Source organism: Oncorhynchus mykiss, chromosome 10 (genome assembly GCF_013265735.2).
Source record: "Oncorhynchus mykiss isolate Arlee chromosome 10, USDA_OmykA_1.1, whole genome shotgun sequence".
Classification (NCBI taxonomy): domain Eukaryota; kingdom Metazoa; phylum Chordata; class Actinopteri; order Salmoniformes; family Salmonidae; genus Oncorhynchus; species Oncorhynchus mykiss.
The window spans coordinates 21,112,147-21,133,592 of NC_048574.1; the positions used below are offsets into that span (position 1 = coordinate 21,112,147).

The 21,446-nt window shown below is 40.9% G+C and overlaps 2 protein-coding genes across 8 annotated transcripts in view; both read left to right on the forward strand.

The window, feature by feature from the left end:
- Positions 1-1,646: 1,646 nt before the first annotated feature.
- nccrp1 (P1, F-box associated domain containing) lies at positions 1,647-19,340 on the forward strand. Of its 2 annotated transcripts, XR_005053598.1 has the most exons (8): positions 1,647-2,031; positions 2,715-2,795; positions 2,928-3,024; positions 3,640-3,735; positions 4,012-4,150; positions 4,269-4,522; positions 13,610-13,618; positions 19,338-19,340. XR_005053598.1 is itself a non-coding variant. In XM_021617761.2 (6 exons), exons 1-6 carry the CDS (start codon positions 1,890-1,892, stop codon positions 4,425-4,427), a joined length of 714 nt encoding a protein of 237 aa, XP_021473436.1. In that variant the 5' UTR covers positions 1,647-1,889; the 3' UTR covers positions 4,428-4,562. The 2 variants fall into 2 exon arrangements, 1 of the variants encoding a protein (XP_021473436.1); XM_021617761.2 differs by lacking the exons at positions 13,610-13,618; positions 19,338-19,340 and having other exon boundaries at positions 4,269-4,562.
- Positions 4,700-21,446, forward strand: part of slc8a2a (solute carrier family 8 member 2a) — a 59,716-nt gene continuing 42,969 nt past the window's right edge. For all 6 annotated transcript variants that reach the window (XM_036989885.1, XM_021617756.2, XM_021617759.2 and 3 more), the window contains exon 1: positions 4,700-5,412. The gene's annotated coding sequence lies outside the window, so the exon portion shown is untranslated. The remainder of the gene's footprint in view (positions 5,413-21,446) is intronic.

Consider the following 21,446-nt stretch of genomic DNA (forward strand, 5'->3'; position numbering starts at 1 on the left):
TATGAGGGCAGGCCATTTTTGTTTTTGACACATTTTTAGCAATAGTGGGCCAACCCCTTCTTATTAATTTCCATGGCTTGTGTTTGAACAGAGGACTTGTTTCCCATCAAACGTTTTCGTAGGCAACCAGATAATTAAACATGTTAATTTCATGTGCTACAGGTGAAATTTACCTTCAACCGGTGGCAATGGTCCTTTTCAGTTTTCAGCACAGCTTCCCTCCACACATGTTGTGGCATTTTATCTGTCTGGAAACTCATAATTGAAAGGCGGTCGGCGTATGCTATGTTCCTGAAGGTTCAGACCCTACATAGCTTCATTCCTAGACCTCCTTATTTGCCTGCTATTTTGTGCTTTTATCCTATTGATTGTGCTTCGTTAGAACGTTGGTTTAGAATCCTATTTGAGGTCATAATTAAAAACGAAAACCTTTATTGTGATGCCCATAGAGAAGCCACCAAACATCAGATAGGCCTAAATAACCCCTGGCATAGTCTGTAAAGCAATATGTAGCCTATAATAAAGTCTGAATTAGCTCTAATGAAAGTGTAGTCACACATTATTTATTTTTTAATCCCAGCCCCTGTCCCCACAGGAGGTCTTTTGCCTTTTGGTAGGCCGTCATTGTAAATAAGAATTTGTTCTTAACTGACTTGCCTAGTTAAATAAAGGTTAAATAAAATAAATAAAACTGTGAATAATAGCCTAGGCTACTCCTTAGTTATTGGACAGATATGCCCTATTCAATCTATATTTCCCCCAATGTTATTAGTGTTTTCTAATAATGAAATGGGTTGATGCTTCAAGTTGACCAAATGTATGTAAACTAAATGAATGGAAGAATGAATATCCTTTATATATTACTCAGAAGTAGTTCTGCTGCGTTCATAACCAAGTGGGAAGGTGTTGTGAAGTCACCAGTCGGATGCATTCACATGCTTTTAACTAGTTGAGAAATGCTAATTGGCTAATGACCAACAAGCTGCATCAGCCATAAACAAAAGGTAGATTACAGCTATCATGCTTGTAAACAAATGTTAGTGTTAAACGATATATATTTATAGATTGCTTCTTGTAAATAATATTTTGTTATTAGAGAAAAAGCTGTTATCAAGGTAATTTCCTTAGGTCATTTATTTAGTAGGTGAGGTAATAGTTCAGCATGTGGGTGAGAATGAGACAGGGATAATAGATGAGAGTTCTTGTGGATTTTTCCCAGTACTATGTGGTAAATACCACTTTCCCAATTGATTATGAATTACTTGGGCATCTATCAAAGGTCACAATCTTCTCCAGGGGTGGAGCTTGCCTAGAAACCCGAAGTTGAATTGCATTGAATTCTGTCGGTCAGAAATGAGCGTTTGATTTAGAAAAGTTTCCTCAACTGACCTCTCAAAGACATAATGTTGAATAAAATACATGTTTAATGTACTTTGCCGTAAATCTGAACGCACTATCGTTGTATCCTGATAGCACTTTACTGTGGATATGTCTCACATTCCTATCGCCAAAAGGACCCATTTTTTATTTAACCAGACAAGTCAGTTAAGAACACATTCTTTATTTACAATGACGGCCTACACCGGCCAAACCCGGGCCAATTGTGCGCCGCCCTATGACACTCCCAATCACGGCCAGTTGTGATACAGCTTGGATTCGAACCAGGGTGTCTGTAGTGACGCCTCAAGCACTGAGATGCAGTGCCTGCGCCACTCTGGCTTGTAGAGGTCGAGAGAGCAAACTTTCCTTATTCAAACGCTCATTTCTGCGCGACGAATCTTCGGGTTTCCAGGTAGGTTAAGGGTGGGGCATAAACTACTATTATCAAATGCAGCTTTCGACTTTACACTTCCTGTTTCACTGTACGCTGGATACGAACACATCACACAATGGCGACCAATGAATGGAAAAAAAGATGCGAGACGGAGTGGAATATCAAAGGCATTTCGATGCCCGATGGTGTGGATTGGAAGTTCGTCTACGAAGCGAAGCCGTTCGGTCGAAATTTGTTGAGGAATCCTGCGCCTCACGGTACCTACGTCACAATATGTCGAATTGTATTGAAAGTGGTGTATGTTTACTGCAGCTGTCGTTAGGTTTCACTGGAATAAAAATGATAGTAAGTAGTAAAGCTTGATCTGGCATAGTACTATGTTAGATATGTAGGAGGCAAGGGTGGCAGGGTAGCCCAGTGGCGATGGACTAGTAACCGCAAGTTCAAACCCCCGAGCCGACAAGGTACAAATCTGTCGTTCTGCCCCAGAACAGGCAGTTAACCCACTGTTCCTAGGCCGTCATTGAAAATAAGAATTTGTTCTTAACTGACTTGCCTAGTTAAATAAAGGTAAAATACCAGGTCAGTGGTATTCAAACTTCTTCAGCCCGGACCCCATTTTTTTCGCGAACGCTCCAATGACACTATTTTCAAATCGGTGAATTGTCGATTTTTACATCAACATTCATTGCATTTTCATCTCTTAACAAAATGTAAAGAAACCAATAAATAAATTAACTAGGAAATTGAGTTTTTAAAAGTATTTCTCAAATGTTTGTATATTGGCCCATACAATAATATGTACTCTTAATCTTTTGTTACATTTTTAGAAATATCTGTGTAAATGTTGTTGACTCACGACCCCGACTTTGAATACCACTGCTGTAGGTTAAAGTCCTTTGTTGTTATATTGACTCTGTCTTCCTCCTTCCCCACCCAGGTGTGAGTCAGGACTCCCCTCCTCCAGAGCGTGAACTAACAGAGTTTCCTCCAGAAGGACCTCCTCGCTCTGAACCAGAGGGTACATAGTTACAGTATACAAGAATAAAATGTTGACTATTATTTCCATTTATAAGACCATAAAGCAATAGAGGGGTAGGCCTAATTGATTTTTAACATTAAGTGAAATTCCTTTCATGATTCAAATCTATAGGTGACTATACTGGCTGGACCACCAGCAGAGAGGACCTTGGTTATGATGCTAGCGGCGTACCACCAGGGGTCACCATCTGTTACCTGCCTAACTACAGGTGACATGAGCAACAACCAACTGTCACCTTTGTGCAAATGAGCTACCCCTCTTTACCTTGTCACATGCCTCACTATCAGTCAAGCTAGTCGTATAACCACTCCCTCTAAAGGCACATTTCCTGGACCCAGATTAATGCAATATGTCTAAAATGTTCTACTTCATATTCATCATCTCCAGCACCACCCTAACATCAACATGTGAAATGGTGTGTTTGTATTTTTTGTAGTGAAAAATAGAGGAAGATATGTGTTTCAATGACATCATCAAGCAATTAGTAGGCAATGCCTACTCATAATTAGATAGAATAACACTATGTACACTTATTATGTAATTGGAAACACTTATCTTCCTGTTTTTTTACTACAAAACATAGAAATGTGCAATTTCATACAAGTTGGGGTGGTGCTGGAGATGTTAAAAATGGTGACATTTCTCTATAAGCCTTCCCTGAATTTAAAACATTCTCATTGGAGATTCTTCATTGAAAGTGCTTTTTGTCCAAGAGTAGTCTTAATCTGGGTGTGGCCGGTAAACCAGACCAAATGCTTCAAGTTTTATCAGAGACGGTGGTAGATAGATACGTAGCTATCTCTGACTGTTTCTGTGTTCTCAGCTGGTTTACCTTGGAGCAAAGAGTGGACCTAAAGGCTGAGGGAGTATGGGACGAGCTGTTGGATGGTTTCCAACCTGACATCGTCATCAAAGACTGGTGGGTTTCAACCTGACAGCCTAAGCATGCATTCATGACTCATGCAACATTATGATGTGTCTATGTCAACATCACAACCTGGGACTCAATCGCTTGAAGTCAGATAGCAATAGGCAATTGCAATACCAGCGGTTTCCAATAATGTTGCAATCAGTGTAGAGTTTCACTACCTCTATCCAGAACCACAACATTAGGCAACACACACTAGTTTAGATTGACCCTCCTTGTATTCATATTTTGGTTTTTAAAACATAGGAACTGTTTTGACCCCTGTAGGTATGAGGAGAGCCAACTGCACGAGTCCATCTACCAGCTGCGGGTGAGGTTGCTGGGAACAGATGGACAGACGGTCATCTCCGAATACATCATGAGCCCTACTGAGGAGCTTAGTGAATACTCCCACAACTGGAAAGAGGTGGGGCCTAGACATGTTTTGTTATGAGTTTGTCTTATACATATTAGCTTGAAAGACTGATTGTGTTTGATCATGTTATATACTTATTTGTGCAGTAAGTCATTTTCTGTCTATGTAGGTGTCCCATGTGTTCTCAGACTACGGGCCTGGGGTGAGGTATGTCCACTTCCTCCATAGGCTGAAGAACAAGTTCATGGTGGAGTTCTTCCCCACCCTGGTCACAGGAAGTACTGTCCTTGTCAAGCCAAGCAAATCCAGCCAACAGAAAACCTTCTAAAGGACCACAATGGACACTTTGGAAGTGATATCCACAATGGACCATGCGTCCAATGTCCATATTGTCAGTCATTGGTAGTGGAAATGTAGATCATATACAAGAAAATAAAATAAAGAAACCATCTTTTATGAAAAACTTTGGTATTCTTGTTGAGAACCAAGCATTTGGATTACACATCATTTGACATCTTTCAGTCTGCTATTTACAAATAGACATACAACAGCAGTGAGGACCAATCTTCATACTGCTGTATTATATAGCCCTAATAGGCTCAAATACAACTAGATATTCCATTTAAGTAGGACATAAACATGTAGACCTAACTTTAAATAGGGCTGAACAAAGGTATATATACTTAAATGCAAGTATTTTCTTCTGAAATTAAAGGTAAGTTCTCTAGTACTTCATTTGTTATAAGTAGCCTAGCCTACTAAATGTTAAACTTAATACTTTGATTCAAAGGGGTTGGGTTAAATGCGGAAGACACGTTTCAGTTGAATGCATTGTTGTACAACTGACTCCCTTTAATTTGCTTCTTTAAACAGGCCTACTTTTGTACTAACATTGTTTCTTTGTTTTTTTTCCATAGGCCTTCTATATATGCCGCATTCGCGTGCTAGTCGGAGCTAAACTCGGTTATGTTCAACTTGCTAACTGGTTGAACGCGGTACGCGTACCATCAGAACCAGTAAAGAATTCGGAAACATGCAAGTTCCAACTAGCACGTGAACGCGGCAATATTCTCTGCTATAAAGAGACGGGTTCATTGCAGGACCAATGATCGTGTCGGTTTCGCGGTTGCGCAGTTTACGCGGTGTGTGATCACCCGCATGGATTCCAGCATCAGTAGGGGATTGTGAGTAAACGGGAAAGTGCGTCTGTGAGTCCACCTGTTTGGGAAGAAGAGGACAGTTTTACTGGGGACTTGTTCTGATTGTTTCGAAGCAATGTCAGCATTACGGCGAAACGTGCCGTAGGCGACGAGGTAAGAATGAATGGTTAGAATAAATGGCAGGTGGACACAAATACTTTTTCATAGTTGACCGTTATACTTTTCTCGATTATTCACAGTATATTTGTTTTAGCTTTGTGCGTGTGTACACAGATTGTTTCATTTAAATAATGTAATGTAAATCAGCTATTTTTGATCAACTGTTCAGCAGATCAACTAGTGCGCATCTCTCTGTTGATTCTCGTCGCTGCGTAGCTTACGTTCATTCTAGGCAATTGTAATTGTCATGACTGGAAATGTACAATGCTTGAGCATGTTTAATGTAATGCAGGTGGTCATGTTATCCATGCTGTTTGAATTTATATAGAATATAACGTTTCAATATCAGACACCTTTTGTCATGTCAACCCACAGAACATAGTAGCTTACTAAGTTGTTGGCTACATTTCCCATTTACATCTTACACTTTCAGTTTTATTCAATGGAATACAAAGTATCTTATTCGCATAGGCCACGTAATTTGCCTATTATAAGTGAGTAATGTCCGTGATGTGAACTCAATTTCCAACTTTATCGCCTAAATTGTATTCTGTTGCGTCCTATTTATAGACAGTCAGTGGTTAAAATCTGTTGTAAGACAACAAAAAACTCCCAGCTCAGAGTAGGTTTTAGGATGGTGCATGCATGTTAGTTTCACAATCGCGTATAGCAGAACAGCAATGATTAAATGTTTAAATACGTTAACTTCTAATAATAATTTTCTTCGCATTGTACCTGACTTGCATATCTTAGACCACCCTTTGTTAAATGATACGCTGATACAAATGTGTATCAGTGAATACAAAATTCACTGCTAAGTGTTTTGTTCACCGAATATTATCATATTGTTTTCATCAGAAGATAAATAAATGTGTGCAATTGTGTTCACTGTCTTCGGCAAACAGTAAATACTACTGCACGATTCTAAAATCACCCCGTCAGTGTCATAACATGTACAATATAGGGAAATATCTAGGCAATGGCGACTCTAATTGAATGTGTTTGCTTTAAAAAAAAATATATATATATATATATATATTGCAGACATGCAGAGGCAGAAAATGTAGTTGGGTTACTTAAGTCATCTCCAACATTGTGAACTTTCATTTTAGAGCTTTGCATTGGTGTGGGTTGTGGCCTCTACAATCATATCAATTGTGTTCCTTCATTTTTTTCACCTTTCCTTATTTCTACTGTGGATTGTGTTTCTGTATGCCAATGTAAAGTCTACAAAACTATGAGAAAAAACCCTATATTGATTACATGGATTTGGATTGTGATAATACCAGTGAATGAATATTGCACACAATGTGCTTTTGCCCATAATTCTGAACCTTTGGATAGTTGAGCGTTCAATTTTGATAATCATGATTTTGTGACCGCAAAGAATATGCATTGATCTACTTGGATTGTTTCTGTTTTGTTTGCTTGGACCCGAGATATAAGTATGGTTGCATTACTCTTTTTGCAGGCAGTCATGTTCTTTTGATGAATGTATTTGCAATTTTGAGTGTATAATAGTTTATAAAAAATATTTGTACACGTTTGATTAAAACTGTAAGACACTGCCTCGCTAGGAGTAAAATCGACTCATAAAAGTTTCTCAGCTGGTAATCACGACAGTTTGATGTACCGCAAAGGAAAGACATTGATGACGCTTATTGACGTTGTTGCAAATTGTGGGGAATAACCAATCACGATGAGGCATCGTCAGCTGTAAACTAATAGCGCGCTTCAAACAACCACAGTGAGTGTGACTGTACATCAAATGTTGCAATGGTAAAGCGTCTGATATTTTCGGCTGACATATACTGTATGTTGGCATGCATAACCCCCTTTTTATATACACATTCTGATGTTTTGAATAATGTGATATTGCACTGAATCATACAAAGCTTGTTAAAAGTGGAATTCTGTTAATATTACCGTTATATCAACCAACCCGTTCAACAACCCTAAATCACTTTTGTCACAGGTATCAAGTCACTTGTGATAATGTTACATAAAACGTTTGAAAACATTAGATACGACCACTTATGGGTATGTTCAATGATTTATATATACACTAGAATACATATAGGGGGTGCTGTGTTGAAGCCACCATGTCGCCATCTTGGCAATCTCCCACCATTGTAAAAAATATTTTGAACGCCATAGAAATGCATTTATCAGTGGCGTGTATTGATGGATGTAAAAATTGACCAAGAAAAAATGCAATAATAATACATATTTGTTTCTGTGTTTCATAATTTCCCTTCATGTCACAAGAGGCTGAATGCATCTCACAGGAGAAAGCATCCGAGCGAGTGAAACAGCACCCCTCTGTCTCTACGTGTAGGCCATCTATCTGATGCTGTCTGGACCAAACCACTATGACATTGTTGCCGCCCATAGCATTGAAGGCAAGGGAAGCCAGCGAGCATCTGGCCTCGATGACAAAAAGTATACAACATTTGTCAATCAGCGTTGAGCGAAACTGAGCGAGCTCAACTGTGAATGGTCCAGGTGCACCAAAGAGAAAGTGATTGTGGAGGCCAGGTCATCTGATCCATCACTCTACTTCTTGGTCAAATAGCCCTTACACAGCCTGGCGGTGTGTTGGGTCATTGTCCTGTTGAAAAACAAATGATAGTCCCACCAGATGGGATGACGTATTGCTGCAGAATGCTGTGGTAACCATACTGGTTAAGTGTCCCTTGAATTCCAAATAAATCACTAACAGTGTCACCAGCAAAGCACCCTCACACCATCACACCTCCATGCTTCACGGGGGGAACCACATATGCAGAGATCATCCATTCACCTACTCTGCGTCTCACAAAGACACAGCAGATGGATCCAAAAATCTCAAATTTAGACTCATTAGTCCGGTCTAATGTCCATTGCTCGTGTTTCTTGGCCCAAGTAAATCTCTTCTTCTTGGTTTCCTTTAGCAGTTGTTTTTTTCAGCAATTCAACCATGAAGGCCTGATTCAGAGTCTCCTCTGAACAGTTGATGTTGAGATGTGTCTGTTACTTGAACTCTGTGAAGGATTTATTTGGGCTGCAATCTGAGGTGCAGTTAACTCTAACTTATCATCTGCAGCAGAGGTAACTGCGTCTTCCTTTCCTAAGGCGGTCCTCATGAGAGCCTGTTTCATCATAGAGCTTGATGGTTTTTGCGACTGCACTTGAAGAAACTGCCAAAGTTATAGACATTTTCTGAATTGACTGACCTTCATGTGTTAAAGTAATGATGGACTGTCGTTTCTCTTTGCTTATTTGAGCTGTTCTTGCCCTAATATGGACTTGGTCTTTTACCAAATAGGGCTATCTTCTGTATACCACCCCTACCTTGTCACAACACAACTGATTGGCTCAAACACATTTAGAAGGAAAGAAATTCCACAAATGAACTTTTAACAAGGCACACCTGTTAATTGAAATGCATTCCAGGTGACTACCTCATGAAGCTGGTTGAGAGAATGCTAAGAGTGTACAAAGCTGTCATCAAGGCAAAGGGTGGCTACTTTGAAGAATCTCACATATTTAACACTTTTTTGGTTACTACATGATTCCAAATGTGTTATTTCATATTTTTAATGCCTTCAATAGTGAAAATAAAGAAAAACCCTTGAATGAGTAGGTGTGTCCAAACTTCGACTGGTACTGTATATACACTGAACAAAAATAGAATGAGCTGAAATAAAAGATTCCAAAAAAGGTTCCATACGCACAAAAAAACGTATTTCTCTCAAATTGTGCGCAAATTTGTTTACATCCCTGTTAGTGAGGATTTTATCCTTTGTCAAGGAGTATTTCTGTCTGTAATAAAATCATTTTGTGGGGGGTAAAAATTCTGATTGGCTGGGCCTGACTCTACAGTGGGGGGACCTGACTCCCAAGTGGGTGGGCCCATTCCCTCCCAGTCCCACCCATGGCTGTGCCCCTGCCCAGTTATGTGAAATCCCTAGATTCGGGCCTCATTTATTTATTTAAAATGACTGATTTCCTTATGAACTGTAATTCAGCCAAATCTTTGAAATTGTTGCATTTTGCATTTATATCTTTGTTCAGTATATATAAAAAACATTTTCCTTGTAGTATAATTTTGATCGATTACTAATGCCACTGAAGCTAAGCAGGGTTGGTCCCTGGTTGGGAGACCTGATGCTGGAAATGGTGTTGGAGGGCTAGTAGGAGGCACTGTTTCCTCTGGCCCCCCAAAAAACATCCCAATACCCCAGGGCAGTGATTGGGGACATTGCCCTGTGCAGGGTGCCATCTTTTGAATGTGACATTAAATGGTTGTCCTGACACAGAGTTGGGGTGTTAAACACAGTGTCCTGGCTAAATTCCCAATCTGGCCAGCTTCCAACTGGATTCCCCTGGTCAGTCTGTCATGGAAAGTGCAGGTGTTCTTAATGTTTTGTATATGTGACCCTCTTTATTCAGGCAGCTTTTTTATGACTAACTAGGCTAGTACTGATAGAGAGAGAACCCGGGTCTTATATCAAGTGGGGCCTATACTGTATATAGGTGAGGCAATAGTCGACAACGCCCAATTTTTCAGTTTTTGATTTGTTAAAAAAGTTTGAAATATTCAATAAATGTCGTTCCACTTCATGATTGTGTCCCACTTGTTGTTGATTCTTCACAAAAAAATACAGTTTTATATCTTTATGTTTGAAGCCTGAAATGTGGCAAAAGGTCGCAAAGTTCAAGGGGGCCGAATACTTTCGCAAGGCACTGTATATATTTGTTACTCACGTCATTACTTTGTAACTCGCATCAGTACTGTTAGGACTGCCATAGCTCGAAAATAAAAAAGTTAACATTGGCTGTTAATTACGTATTTTTCTTCACATGGTTGTGGTCATGGGCAAAACAATTTGGGAACAGTCCCCTAGGTCTTAGATGCTGTCAATTGCATGCCCAATTTAGGGATCTTTTTTAACAATGTCATATTGCACTCCAAAGGGATAACTTGAAATAACACGATGTAGGTTAAACAAATAATCAAAATAAAATTGTGATTATTTATTAGGCTAGTGGTTATAAGTATTTAGGCATATCATGTGAATTAGGCCTCATGTAAAATCATTGTCAAAAGCACAAAAGATACTGTTGCATGTATGGGTCTAGGTTAGGGTTGCAAAGCTACCGGTAATTTACCAAAGTTACTGGAATCTTCAGTAATTTTTTGTAATTAACAGAAAATCTTTGGCAATCTATCATAAGTTTGGTAATTTATACTTTGATGTATTCCTATGTAGTATTCATTTATTATAGTATTCATTTATTATATCTGTGCCCATATCTTCAATGAGTTTCTAGTAGATAGACTATATGGTTCAAGAGAAAATGGCCTAATTAATTTTAAAAAAAGCATCTAATCAACAATGGCATTATTTTCACTCTGAAACTTTTTTCAGGACTGCCACCAGTTAGACGCAAAAACATTGACAGCAAATGCATATTGACATAGTTTAAATAAATAAAAGTTTGTAATAAAAAAAATACAAAGAATATTTCATGCTGAAACCCACATATTAAACACAAATGGTATTCACTAAGTTGATGGTATATATTTAGGATGACGTTTACCTGCTTTGTCATTCTATGTTTTTTGTAATCATCGTATTCAGTTATTTCATATATTTTGAATGGGAAGAGACTGTCACTGGCAAACAGGGTTACAGACCCAACAACATTATATAGCATCCCCTGCTTGTGGAGAAAAGCACATGAGCTAATTATAATACTTGACGGTTGAAAACAATATCCTCAGCTAAACCCCATACAATATACCACTAAAGCTCACTGAAACGTGACCCTCCCCCTTCGCAGGTATGAGCACAGATTGGGGTCTACCTGTGCCCGAGCACCTGCCCCTTTGCCCTCCCACTCGCCAAGTGCCCTTTTGGGTGGTGGCATAATTTGTTATTTTTTTGTATACAGTTGTCGTTATTGTTCTGAAGCCACTGCCCCCAACTCATTGCGACGTCGTGAAGTTTGTGTGTTTCTGTAACGGCAGATTTTCTCTTCGTCTGAAGAGGAGTAAGGATCGGACCAAGATGCAGCGTGGTAAGTGTTCATGACGATTTATAAAAAACGAACTGAACACTAAAATACAAAACAATAAACGATGTGATGAAAACGAAAACCGAAACAGTACCGTGTGGCGACAAACACTCACACGGAAACAAACACCCACAAACCAACAGTGAAACCCAGGCTACCTAAGTATGATTCTCAATCAGAGACAACTAACGACACCTGCCTCTGATTGAGAACCATACTAGGCTGAACACAAAAACCAACATAGAAAAACAAACAGACTGCCCACCCCAACTCACGCCCTGACCATACTAAATAAAGACAAAACAAAGGAAATAAAGGTCAGAACGTGACAGTACCCCCCTCCCCCAAAGGTGCGGACTCCGGCCGCAAAACCTGAACCTATATGCGAGGGCCTGGTTGGGCGTCTGTCCACGGTGGCGGCTCTGGCGCGGGACGTGGACTCCACTTCACCATAGTTTTAGTGTGCCTCTTAGCCCGCCTCCGTGGCCTCTTTAGAGCGGCGACCTTCGCCGCCGACCTTGGACTGGGGACCCACGCCACAGGTCTTGATTGGACGGGAGACTCCGGCATCGCCGACGTGACAGGCGGCTCTGTCAGCTCCTGGCTGGCTGACGGCTCTGGCAGGTCCTGGCTGGCTGACGGCTCTGGCAGGTCCTGGCTGGCTGACGGCTCTGGCAGGTCCTGGCTGACTGACGGCTCTGGCAGGTCCTGGCTGGCTGACGGCTCTGGCAGGTCCTGGCTGGCTGACGGCTCTGGCAGGTCCTGGCTGACTGGCGGCTCTGGCAGGTCCTGGCTGACTGGCGGCTCTGGCAGGTCCTGGCTGACTGGCGGCTCTGGCTGGTCCTGGCTGACTGGCGGCTCTGGCGGGTCCTGGCTGACTGGCGGCTCTGGCGGGTCCTGGCTGACTGGCGGCTCTGGCGGGTCCTAGCTAACTGACGGCTCTGGCGGGTCCTAGCTAACTGACGGCTCTGGCTGGTCCTGGTTGAGTGACGTCTCTGGCGGCTCCTGACTGACGGCTCTGACGGCTCCTGGCTGACGGCTCCTGGCTGACTGACGAGTCAGGACAGACGGGAGACTCTAGCAGCTCAGGACAGACGGGAGACTCTAGCAGCTCAGGACAGACAGGAGACTCTAGCAGCTCAGGACAGGAGGAAGGCTCTGGCAGCTCTGGACAGGCGGGAGCACCTGTAGGCAGAAGATGGAGAGACAGCCTGGTGCGGGGGGCTGCCACCGTAGGGCTGGTGCTTGGAGGTGGCACTGGATAGACCGGACCGTGCAGGCGCACTGGAGCTCTTGAGCACTGAGCCTGCCCAACCTTACCTGGTTGAATGCTCCCGGTAGCCAGGCCAGTGCGGCGAAGTGGAATAGCCCGCACTGGGCTGTGCTGGCGAACTGGGGACACCATGCATAAGGCTGGTGCTATATGCGCCGGCCCGAGCAGACGCACTGGAGACCAGATGCGTAAAGCCGGCTTCAAATTACCTCCACTAACCTGTACCCCCGCACATTGACTCAGCCTATTCGTTCAGCACTTTCAAAATGGAAAGTAACAGAAATTCAGATGTTAGTTCAGATAAATTCAAGCAACATGTTGAGTACTTTATTTTTAGTCTTCTTTAAGTCACAGACTGGGGTGGTTAGATTCACAGACAGGGTGGTTAGATTCACAGACAGGGTGGTTAGATTCACAGACAGGGTGGTTAGCCTACCATTTGAAATATTTTATTTTGTGGTCTAAAAAGGAAGGAAAATCAATCACAATGATCCACTTGTATAGATAATATACTAACACACAGACAGTGCATTGCTCAAACAAAGCGACCCTCGCAATATGAACTGGAATTACATGGGTCTATTACTGAAGTTTTTGTTGAACAAAAATATTTGAATGGGAAGAGATTGTCACTGGTAAACAGGGTTATAGACCCAACACCATTATATAGTATCCCCTCCTTGTGGAGAAAAGCACATGAGATAATTATAATACACAAAGTAAGCAAAACAATGACATGCATCATTCTAACATTGCCTAAAATGATGTATAAGATGCTAATGAGAGAGACCTACAGTACCAGTCAAAAGTTGGACAACTACTCATTCAAGGGTTTTTCTTTATTTTTTTACTATTTTCTACATTGTAGAATAATAATGAAGACATCAAACTATGAAATAACACATGGAATCATCTAGTAACCCATTTTTTTTCAACAAATAAAAAGATATTTCATATTTTAGAATATTCAAAGTAGCCACCCTTTGCCTTGATGACAGCTTTGCACACTCTTGGCATTCTCTCAACCAGCTTCACGAGGAATGCTTTTCCAGCAGTCTTGAAGTAGTTCCCACATATGCTGAGTGCTTGTTGGCTGCTTTTCCTTCACTCTGCGGTCCAACTCATCCCAAACCATCTCAATTCGGTTAAGGTTGGGTGATTGTGGAGGCCAGGTCATCTGATACAGCACTCCATCACTCTCCTTCTTGGTCAAATAGCCCTTACACAGCCTGGAGGTGTGTTGGGTCATTGACCTGTTGAGAAACAAATGATACTCCCACTAGCACAAACCAGATGGGATGGCATATCGCTGCAGAATGCTGTGGTAGCCATGCTGGTTAAGTGTGCGTTGAATTCTAAATAGATCACTTACAGTGTCACTAGCAAAGCACCCCCACACCATCACACCTCCTCCTCCATGCTTCCCGGTGGGAACTACACATGTAGTTCACCTACTCTGCGTCTCACAAAGACATAGCAGTTGAAACCAAAAATCTCAAATTTGGACTCATCAGACCTAAGGACAGATTTCCACAGGTCTAATGTCCATTGCTTGTGTTCTCGGCCCAAGCAAGTCTCTTCTTCTTATGGTGTCCTTTAGTAATAGTTTCTTTGCAGCAATTTGACCATGAAGGCCTGATTCACGCAGTCTCCTCTGAATAGTTAGTGTTGAGATGTGTCTGTTACTTGAACTCTGAAGCATTTATTTGGGCTGAAATCTGAGGTGCAGTTAACTCTATGAACTTATCCTCTGCAGCAGAGGTAACTTTGGGTCTTCCTTTCCTGTAGCAGGTCTCATGAGAGCCCGTTTCATCATAGCACTTGAAGGTTTTGCGACTGCACTTGAAGAAACGTTCAAGGTTCTTGAAATCTTCTGCATTGACTGACCTTCATGTCTTAAAGTAATGATGGACTGTCGTATCTCTTTGCTTATTTTCACTGTTCTTGCGTAAATATGGACTTGGGCTTTTATACCATCCCAACCTTGTCACAACACAACTGATTGGCTCAAACACATTTAGAAGGAAATAAATTCCACAAATTAACTTTTAACGAGGCACACCGGTTAATTGAAATGCATTCCAGGTGACTACCTCATGAAGCTGGTTGAGAGAATGCCAAGAGTGTTCAAAGCTGTCATCAGGCAAAGGGTGGCTACTTTGAAGAATCTCAAATATTTAACACTTTTTTGGTTACTACATGATTCCAAATGTGTTATTTCATAGTTTTAATGTCTTCCATGTTATTCTACAATGTAGAAAATAGTAAAAATAAAGAAAAACCTTGGAATGAGTAGTTGTGTCCAAATTTAGACTGGTACTGTATTTAAGTAATTTAAAAACTATGGCATAAGAAGGGAACGATGAGCGTATAAGAAGCAAGCCGTGATTTCAATTCAGACCTGAGCAAGCTGACGGACGTAGCCTATATGCCTATCTGTTCAGCACTTTAGAAATGGACAATGACAGAATTCAGAACATGGGACGTTCTTACAGTATTCTCCCTGTACACCAAGTCAGTAGGCTAAATAATGAGTAGTAAACATAAACAGACAATGAAAGCTCTTACAATATTTCTCTAAAACAGGCTATAGGCAACATGTGCACCACCAGGTCAGAACACTAGGCTAAGTTCTGAGGCAGAGAGGGACCATAGGCTAATAACAGCTTACTACACAACCTAAACTTAGTATAACTTTCTTAGCTACAGTATACATATCTCCCTGGCATATTATATCACTTATACAGCAACATACAAGACATATTTTTAGACATATCGTTGTTGTGCTGACTTGAACAGGAAGGTGGCACGGCGATCCTTCTTGTTGGCAAACTTCTCAATTATTTTGTCATGAAAGTCTGGCATTCTCTGAATGACGTCATGCTGGATTGACAGCATGGCCAATGCATTCAACCTTTTCTGGCCCATGGTGATGCTTGTGAAGGTTTTTATCCTTAAGGCTGGAAAAATGTCTCTCTGACTCGGCAGTTGTCATCGGAGTGGTGATGATTATTTTGAGACAAGGCCTCCTGCAGGTTGTTCTTGTAGAGTGATTTCAATAAAGAAAGTTCCATCTTCCCAATGTGCAGCTCAAGATGCGGGTAGAAAGTGGATATCTCCAGTTTCATCTTCTCCTTGTTGCCGACTGGCCATAACTTGGTAGCACACTGAAATTCTGCGGTCAGAAAACGAGCTGTCCACCAACTTTGCCGCAATTAAGTGGTTAATTTCAGAAAAACTTTCTTGCACATGAGCGAACTGGCTCTACCCAGAATAGAAAGAGGAGTGGGAGGCCCCGGTGCACAACTGAGCAAGAGGACAAGTACATTAGTGTGTATAGAAACAGACGCCTCACAAGTCTTCAACTGGCAGCTTCATTAAATAGTACCTGCAAAACACCAGCCTCAACGTCAGCAGTGAAGAGGCGACTCCGGGATGCTGGCCTTCTAGCCAGTGTCTGTGTTCTTTTGCCCATCTTAATCTTTTCTTTTTCTTGGCCAGTCTGAGATATGGCTTTTTCTTTGCAACTCTGCCTAGAAGGCCAGCATCCCGGAGTTGCCTCTTCACACTTCATTAGCCTTTTAAAATGATAAACTTGGATTAGCTAACACAATGTGCCATTGGAACACAGGATTGATGGTTGCTGATAATAGGCCTCTGTACTCCTATGTAGATATTCCATTAAAAGTCTGCCGTTTACAACTACAATAGTTATTACAACATTAACAATGTCTACACTGTATTTCGGATCAATTTGATGTTATTTTAATGGACGAAAAATTTGCTTTTCTTTCAAAAACAAGGACATTTCTAAGTGACCCCAAACTTTTGAATGGTTGAATATATAGAAATTTCAACAACAAAAAAACAGTTGATTTTTCTCCAATACATAATTTTAATAGTCAGGCATGCTTGGTTCAATAGCTATTGACGAGAGAAAAATTAATATCAAATATTTAAAAATAATTCCCTCAGTAGTTAACCACCATGTACAGTGTTAAAATATCTACACATGTGACGAGTCAGCCAGCCATATATCAAGAATTGAAAGATTATGAATATTAGGCTATATTATGAAGTTATTATTAAAGAGCAGTGAAGATAAATAAATTATCGAGCTGGCTTTACATCAGTCATCAACATCAATTATCAGCTGATAGGCTACCCTCTTTTCCCATTGTCAATCATGTATTATAAAAGGCACTGTAACTAGCTTACTCAGAATTTTCGCTACAGAGGCAGTTATGTAATACATTTTGAGATATTAATTACGAGATATTAATTTTGAGCACCTGCTCCCTGATTTTGAGCACCTGCCCACTGACAGGTCTGTGCACATCCCTGCCCCTTCGCATGTGTCGTCAGAAGTAAACCAATGCTTCAGTATTGTAGCACGTCCCACTTGGGTAAAGTGGAGGAAGATGAAGAAGGGGCCATACGGTTCTCTAACACACATACCGGATCAGTCATTAGATGAGCCATATAGGCTATCGGACACACTGTCTAACAGACTGTTTCATCAGGCACAGGTGGATTGATGATTGATGGACGATTGATGGATTCCCTTGATGATTGATGTACTCCCTATCTATCTCCTAACTATATGAGATCTTCTTCCACTTTCACTGTCTCCTTATGTTCGCTTATAATGAGGGTGGAGAAATCCCAGCATATCCAATAACAAAAAAGGCATTCATAGCTTTGTTTCTATGAACAGTTAGTATTACCATGGTTTAGAATATTGATTATGATGGAAAAGTATTGAAGGTTGGCTTTACTGGCTACAAATGTGAATTGGGCATGCTTCAAGGCTGTCCTACATAGCAGGACAAAGTGGTGTGTTTCCTATTGGGAAGTTAGCGGCGGTAGTGGGACAGAGTAGCGTGGTCATGGGGGGTACTCTCTCTGGTACTGGGAATGAAGTGCTTATTGTTGGGTATTATTAGCCTGGTCCCAAACAGCAACTGTGTGTGTGTGTGTGTGTTAGGGTGCCTGTTTTGTTTTCATTCAGTGTCTATAGCTTTGTCTGTGAGGGCCTACTGGCTGCCTCTGCGCTTTTGTTCAACACTTTGTTGTTCTGACTAAATTGTTGCCCTGAATTCAAAGAGCGGCTTGGAATGGCTTCAAAAGGCACTGCTATGTATTAATCTATGATATAATCTGACTTGTTTAATCTGACTTGTCTTGTTTAAAATATTTAATTCCCTCATTTGTAACGAGTAACTCATAAATTAAATTGTAAACTGTTACCTATTTTCCACACACAACATGATTATGGGTTGAATCCGTATTAATTAACTCTGGCCATCCGGATGAATTGTTTTTACAGTGTAAGGACATCACTTTGTGCTTAAACCAGTTTTGTGTCATAACGGTCTCTTCTACCATGTCGAAGGCTTTATTTAACTTTAATGTATAACTATTTGGTTATGTCATATTCCGTCAAATTTCTAAAAATAGTTTTAGTCTTTTAGACTCAGTGATCTGAAGAAAATGTTTCTGTGGGATTTCTACGAAGTATGGAGTGAAAACACTAAAGTCCTGTTTTTGGCACTAGCAGGCTACAATGTCACTCTCCCAGTCCCGGCCAGTGTGTGTATGTACGTATAGTAAGGGAGGCACAGGCCCTGGCTTTCATGCTGTATGTGTCTGTTTTTCGCTGCCTCATTGTTTCTTGCTCGGCCCTGAGTATTGCATAACCAGTGTTTCTCTCTGGGTCCATGCTGCTCCTAAGGTGACAGGACCGCAGGATGATTGCTGGGCTGGGCAGGGTGTCAGGGCAGTAACAGAAACCTCAGGAGCGGAGTCGCTGTCTGCTGGCTGTCACTGGTTCGTCTAGCGTCCTCTTTCTGTCCACCTCTCCTCTTTTGGCGTGTACCCATGGAGCGTCTCTTTCTTTCTCTCTCTTTTTTATGATTTTTTTTCTCTCATCATTTTTTCTATCTTTCTTTCTTTTTGTCTTTCTCTCTTTCTTTGGTATTACTTATATGGATAGTTCCAAGTAGATGGTTTGTAGATGTTCAGCAAATGTTAAATAACTGTCAATAACATTTCAAATAACTATCCACTAACCCTAACCTTAACCCTTATCCTAACCCCAAACTCAACCCGTACTCTAATCCTAACCCTAACCCTTACCTTAACCCTTAACCTAACGCTTATTCTAAACCTAACCCTTACCGTAACCTTGGCAAGGAGATGTATATTAACTGATTTTTTGACCGTCTGTAGATCGTCTATAGAGACTATCCAAGTAAAGTGACCTTTATTTCTTTCTTTCTGTGTCTGTCTCTGTGTCTCTCTCTCCTGTTACGTATTCCCAAGGCACATGCGGGGGAAACTTTAGTGGGTGGAGGGCAACATTTTGATACAAAGAGGAGATATCCAGAGAGTGTGGGTGAGAATTTCTAAAGAACGATGAAACGGGTACCAAAGAGAAACTAGAGAGATGGGGACAGAAGAGGGCGATATGCTCAATTCCAAATTGACCCCCCTCTTCAGCCCTCTTCAGCACTTCAATCTAACATTGGGCCCTTTGAAAGGTGGGAATGTTGACCAATGGGGTAATATTATTTAGAGTCAGACAGTAGAAAAGGAATCTGACTTGGTCTGACTAAGGGAGATTTTGGAGCGACGACAAAATTTGATCCTGAATCACCAGAGACGGATGAGGAAAACAGACTGTTAACAGCTTGAGTTGTCTTTTCAATCCACTTAACTCTACAGTGCCTTCGGAAAGTATTCATACCCCTTGACTTATTCCACATTTTGTTGTGTTACAGCCGGAATTCAAAATATATTTGTTTTTATCAACCATCTACACATAATACCACACAAAGACAAGTGAAAACATGTTTTTTGCAAATGTATTAAAACTTATATTTAAATTGAACCTTTATTTAACTAGGCAAGTCAGTTAAGAACAAATTCTTATTTACAATAATGGCCTTGGAACAGTGGGTTAACTGCCTTGTTCAGGAGTAGAATGACAGATTTTGGCCTTGCCAGCTCAGGGATTCAATCCACCAACCTTTCGGTTACTGGTCCAATGCTCTAACCACTAGGCTACCTGCCGCCCCAGAAATACAGAAATATCTAATAACATAAGTATTCACACCCCTGATTCAATACTTTGTAGAAGCCCTTTTGGCAGCGATTTACAGCTGTGACTCTTTCAAGTCCCTAAGAGCTTTCCACACCTAGATTGTGCAACATTTTCCCGTTATTCTTTTAAAAATTCTTCAAGCTCTGTCACATTGGTTGTTGATCATTGCTAAACAACCATTTTCAGTTCTTGCCATAGATTTTCAAGTAGATTTAAGGTAAAACTGTAAGTCGGCCACTCAGGAACGTTCACTATCTTCTTGGTAAACAATTACAGTATAGATTTGGCCTTGTATTTTAGGTTATTGTCATGCTGAAAGGTGAATTAATCTCCCAATGTCTGGTGGAAAGCAGACTGAACCAGGTTTTCCTTTAGGATTTTGCCTGTGCTTAGCTCCATTCCGTTTCTTTTTCATCCGGAAAAACTCCCCACTCCCCAGATTACAAGCATACAGTACCCATAGCATGATGCAGCCACCACTATGCTTGAAATGAGGAGAGGTGTACTCAGTAATGTGTTGTATTAGATTTGCCCCAAACACAACACTTTGTATTCAGGACAAAAAGTTAATTGCTTTGCCACATTCTTTTGCAGTATTACTTTAGTACCTTGTTGCAAACATGATGCATGTTTTGGTATATTTGTATTCTTTACAAGGCTTCCTTCTTTTCCCTGTTGTTGATCACAAACCCAGAGCGGTTTCCTTCCTCTCCAGGCAACTGAGTTCGGAAGGACGCTTGTGTCTTTGTAGTGACTGGATGGATTGATACACCATCCAAAGTGTAATTAATAACTTCACCATGCTGAAAGGGATAGTCAATGTCTGCTTTTTCTTTTACACATCTACCAATAGGTGCCCTTCTTCGCGAGGCATTGGAAAACCTCCCTGGTCTTTGTGGTTAAATCTGTGTTTGAAATTCACTGCTCGACTGAGGGACCTTACAGATAATTGTATGTGTGGGATACATGTTAAACATTTATTGCAGTGTGAGTGAGTCCATGCAACTTATTATGTGACTGGTTAAGCACATTTTTACTCCTGAACTTATTTAGGTTTGCCATAATAAAGGGGTTGAATACGGGGCTGCAGGTAACCTGGTGGGTAGGAGTGTTGGACCAGTAACCGAAAGGTTGCTGTATCGAATCCCTGAGCTGACAAGTTAAAAATCTGTCGTTCTGCCCCTGAACAAGGCAGTTAACTCACTGTTCCCCGGGCGCTGATGACGTGGATATCAAGTAAGGCAACCTCGCGCACCCCTCTGATTCACATTTCAGTTGAATGTTTTCATTTGTACAACTGACTAGGTGTCCCTTATTGACTCAAGACATTTCAACTTTTAATTTTTTATTAATTTGTAAAAAATTCTAAAAACATCATTCCAGTTTGACATTATGGGGTATTGTGTGTAGACCAGTGACAAAAATCTAAATGTAATACATTTTAAATTCAGGTTGTAACACAAAGAAATGTCAAGGAGTGTGAATATTTTCTGAAGGTGCCGTATGTCTGTCCGATACTGATTTGGTAGTGGTGATACATTTACAGCACTGACTAACCCAGTTCACAGGTTCACACTACACTCTCAG

Coding starts and splice junctions, on each gene's coding strand:
- nccrp1 (XM_021617761.2), top strand. CDS start 1,890: ATGGCGACCAATGAATGGAAAAAAAGATGCGAGACGGAGTGGAATATC. Junction 2,032..2,714: donor GAGGAATCCTGCGCCTCACG/GTACCTACGTCA, acceptor TTCCCCACCCAG/GTGTGAGTCAGGACTCCCCT. Junction 3,736..4,011: donor GACATCGTCATCAAAGACTG/GTGGGTTTCAAC, acceptor TGACCCCTGTAG/GTATGAGGAGAGCCAACTGC.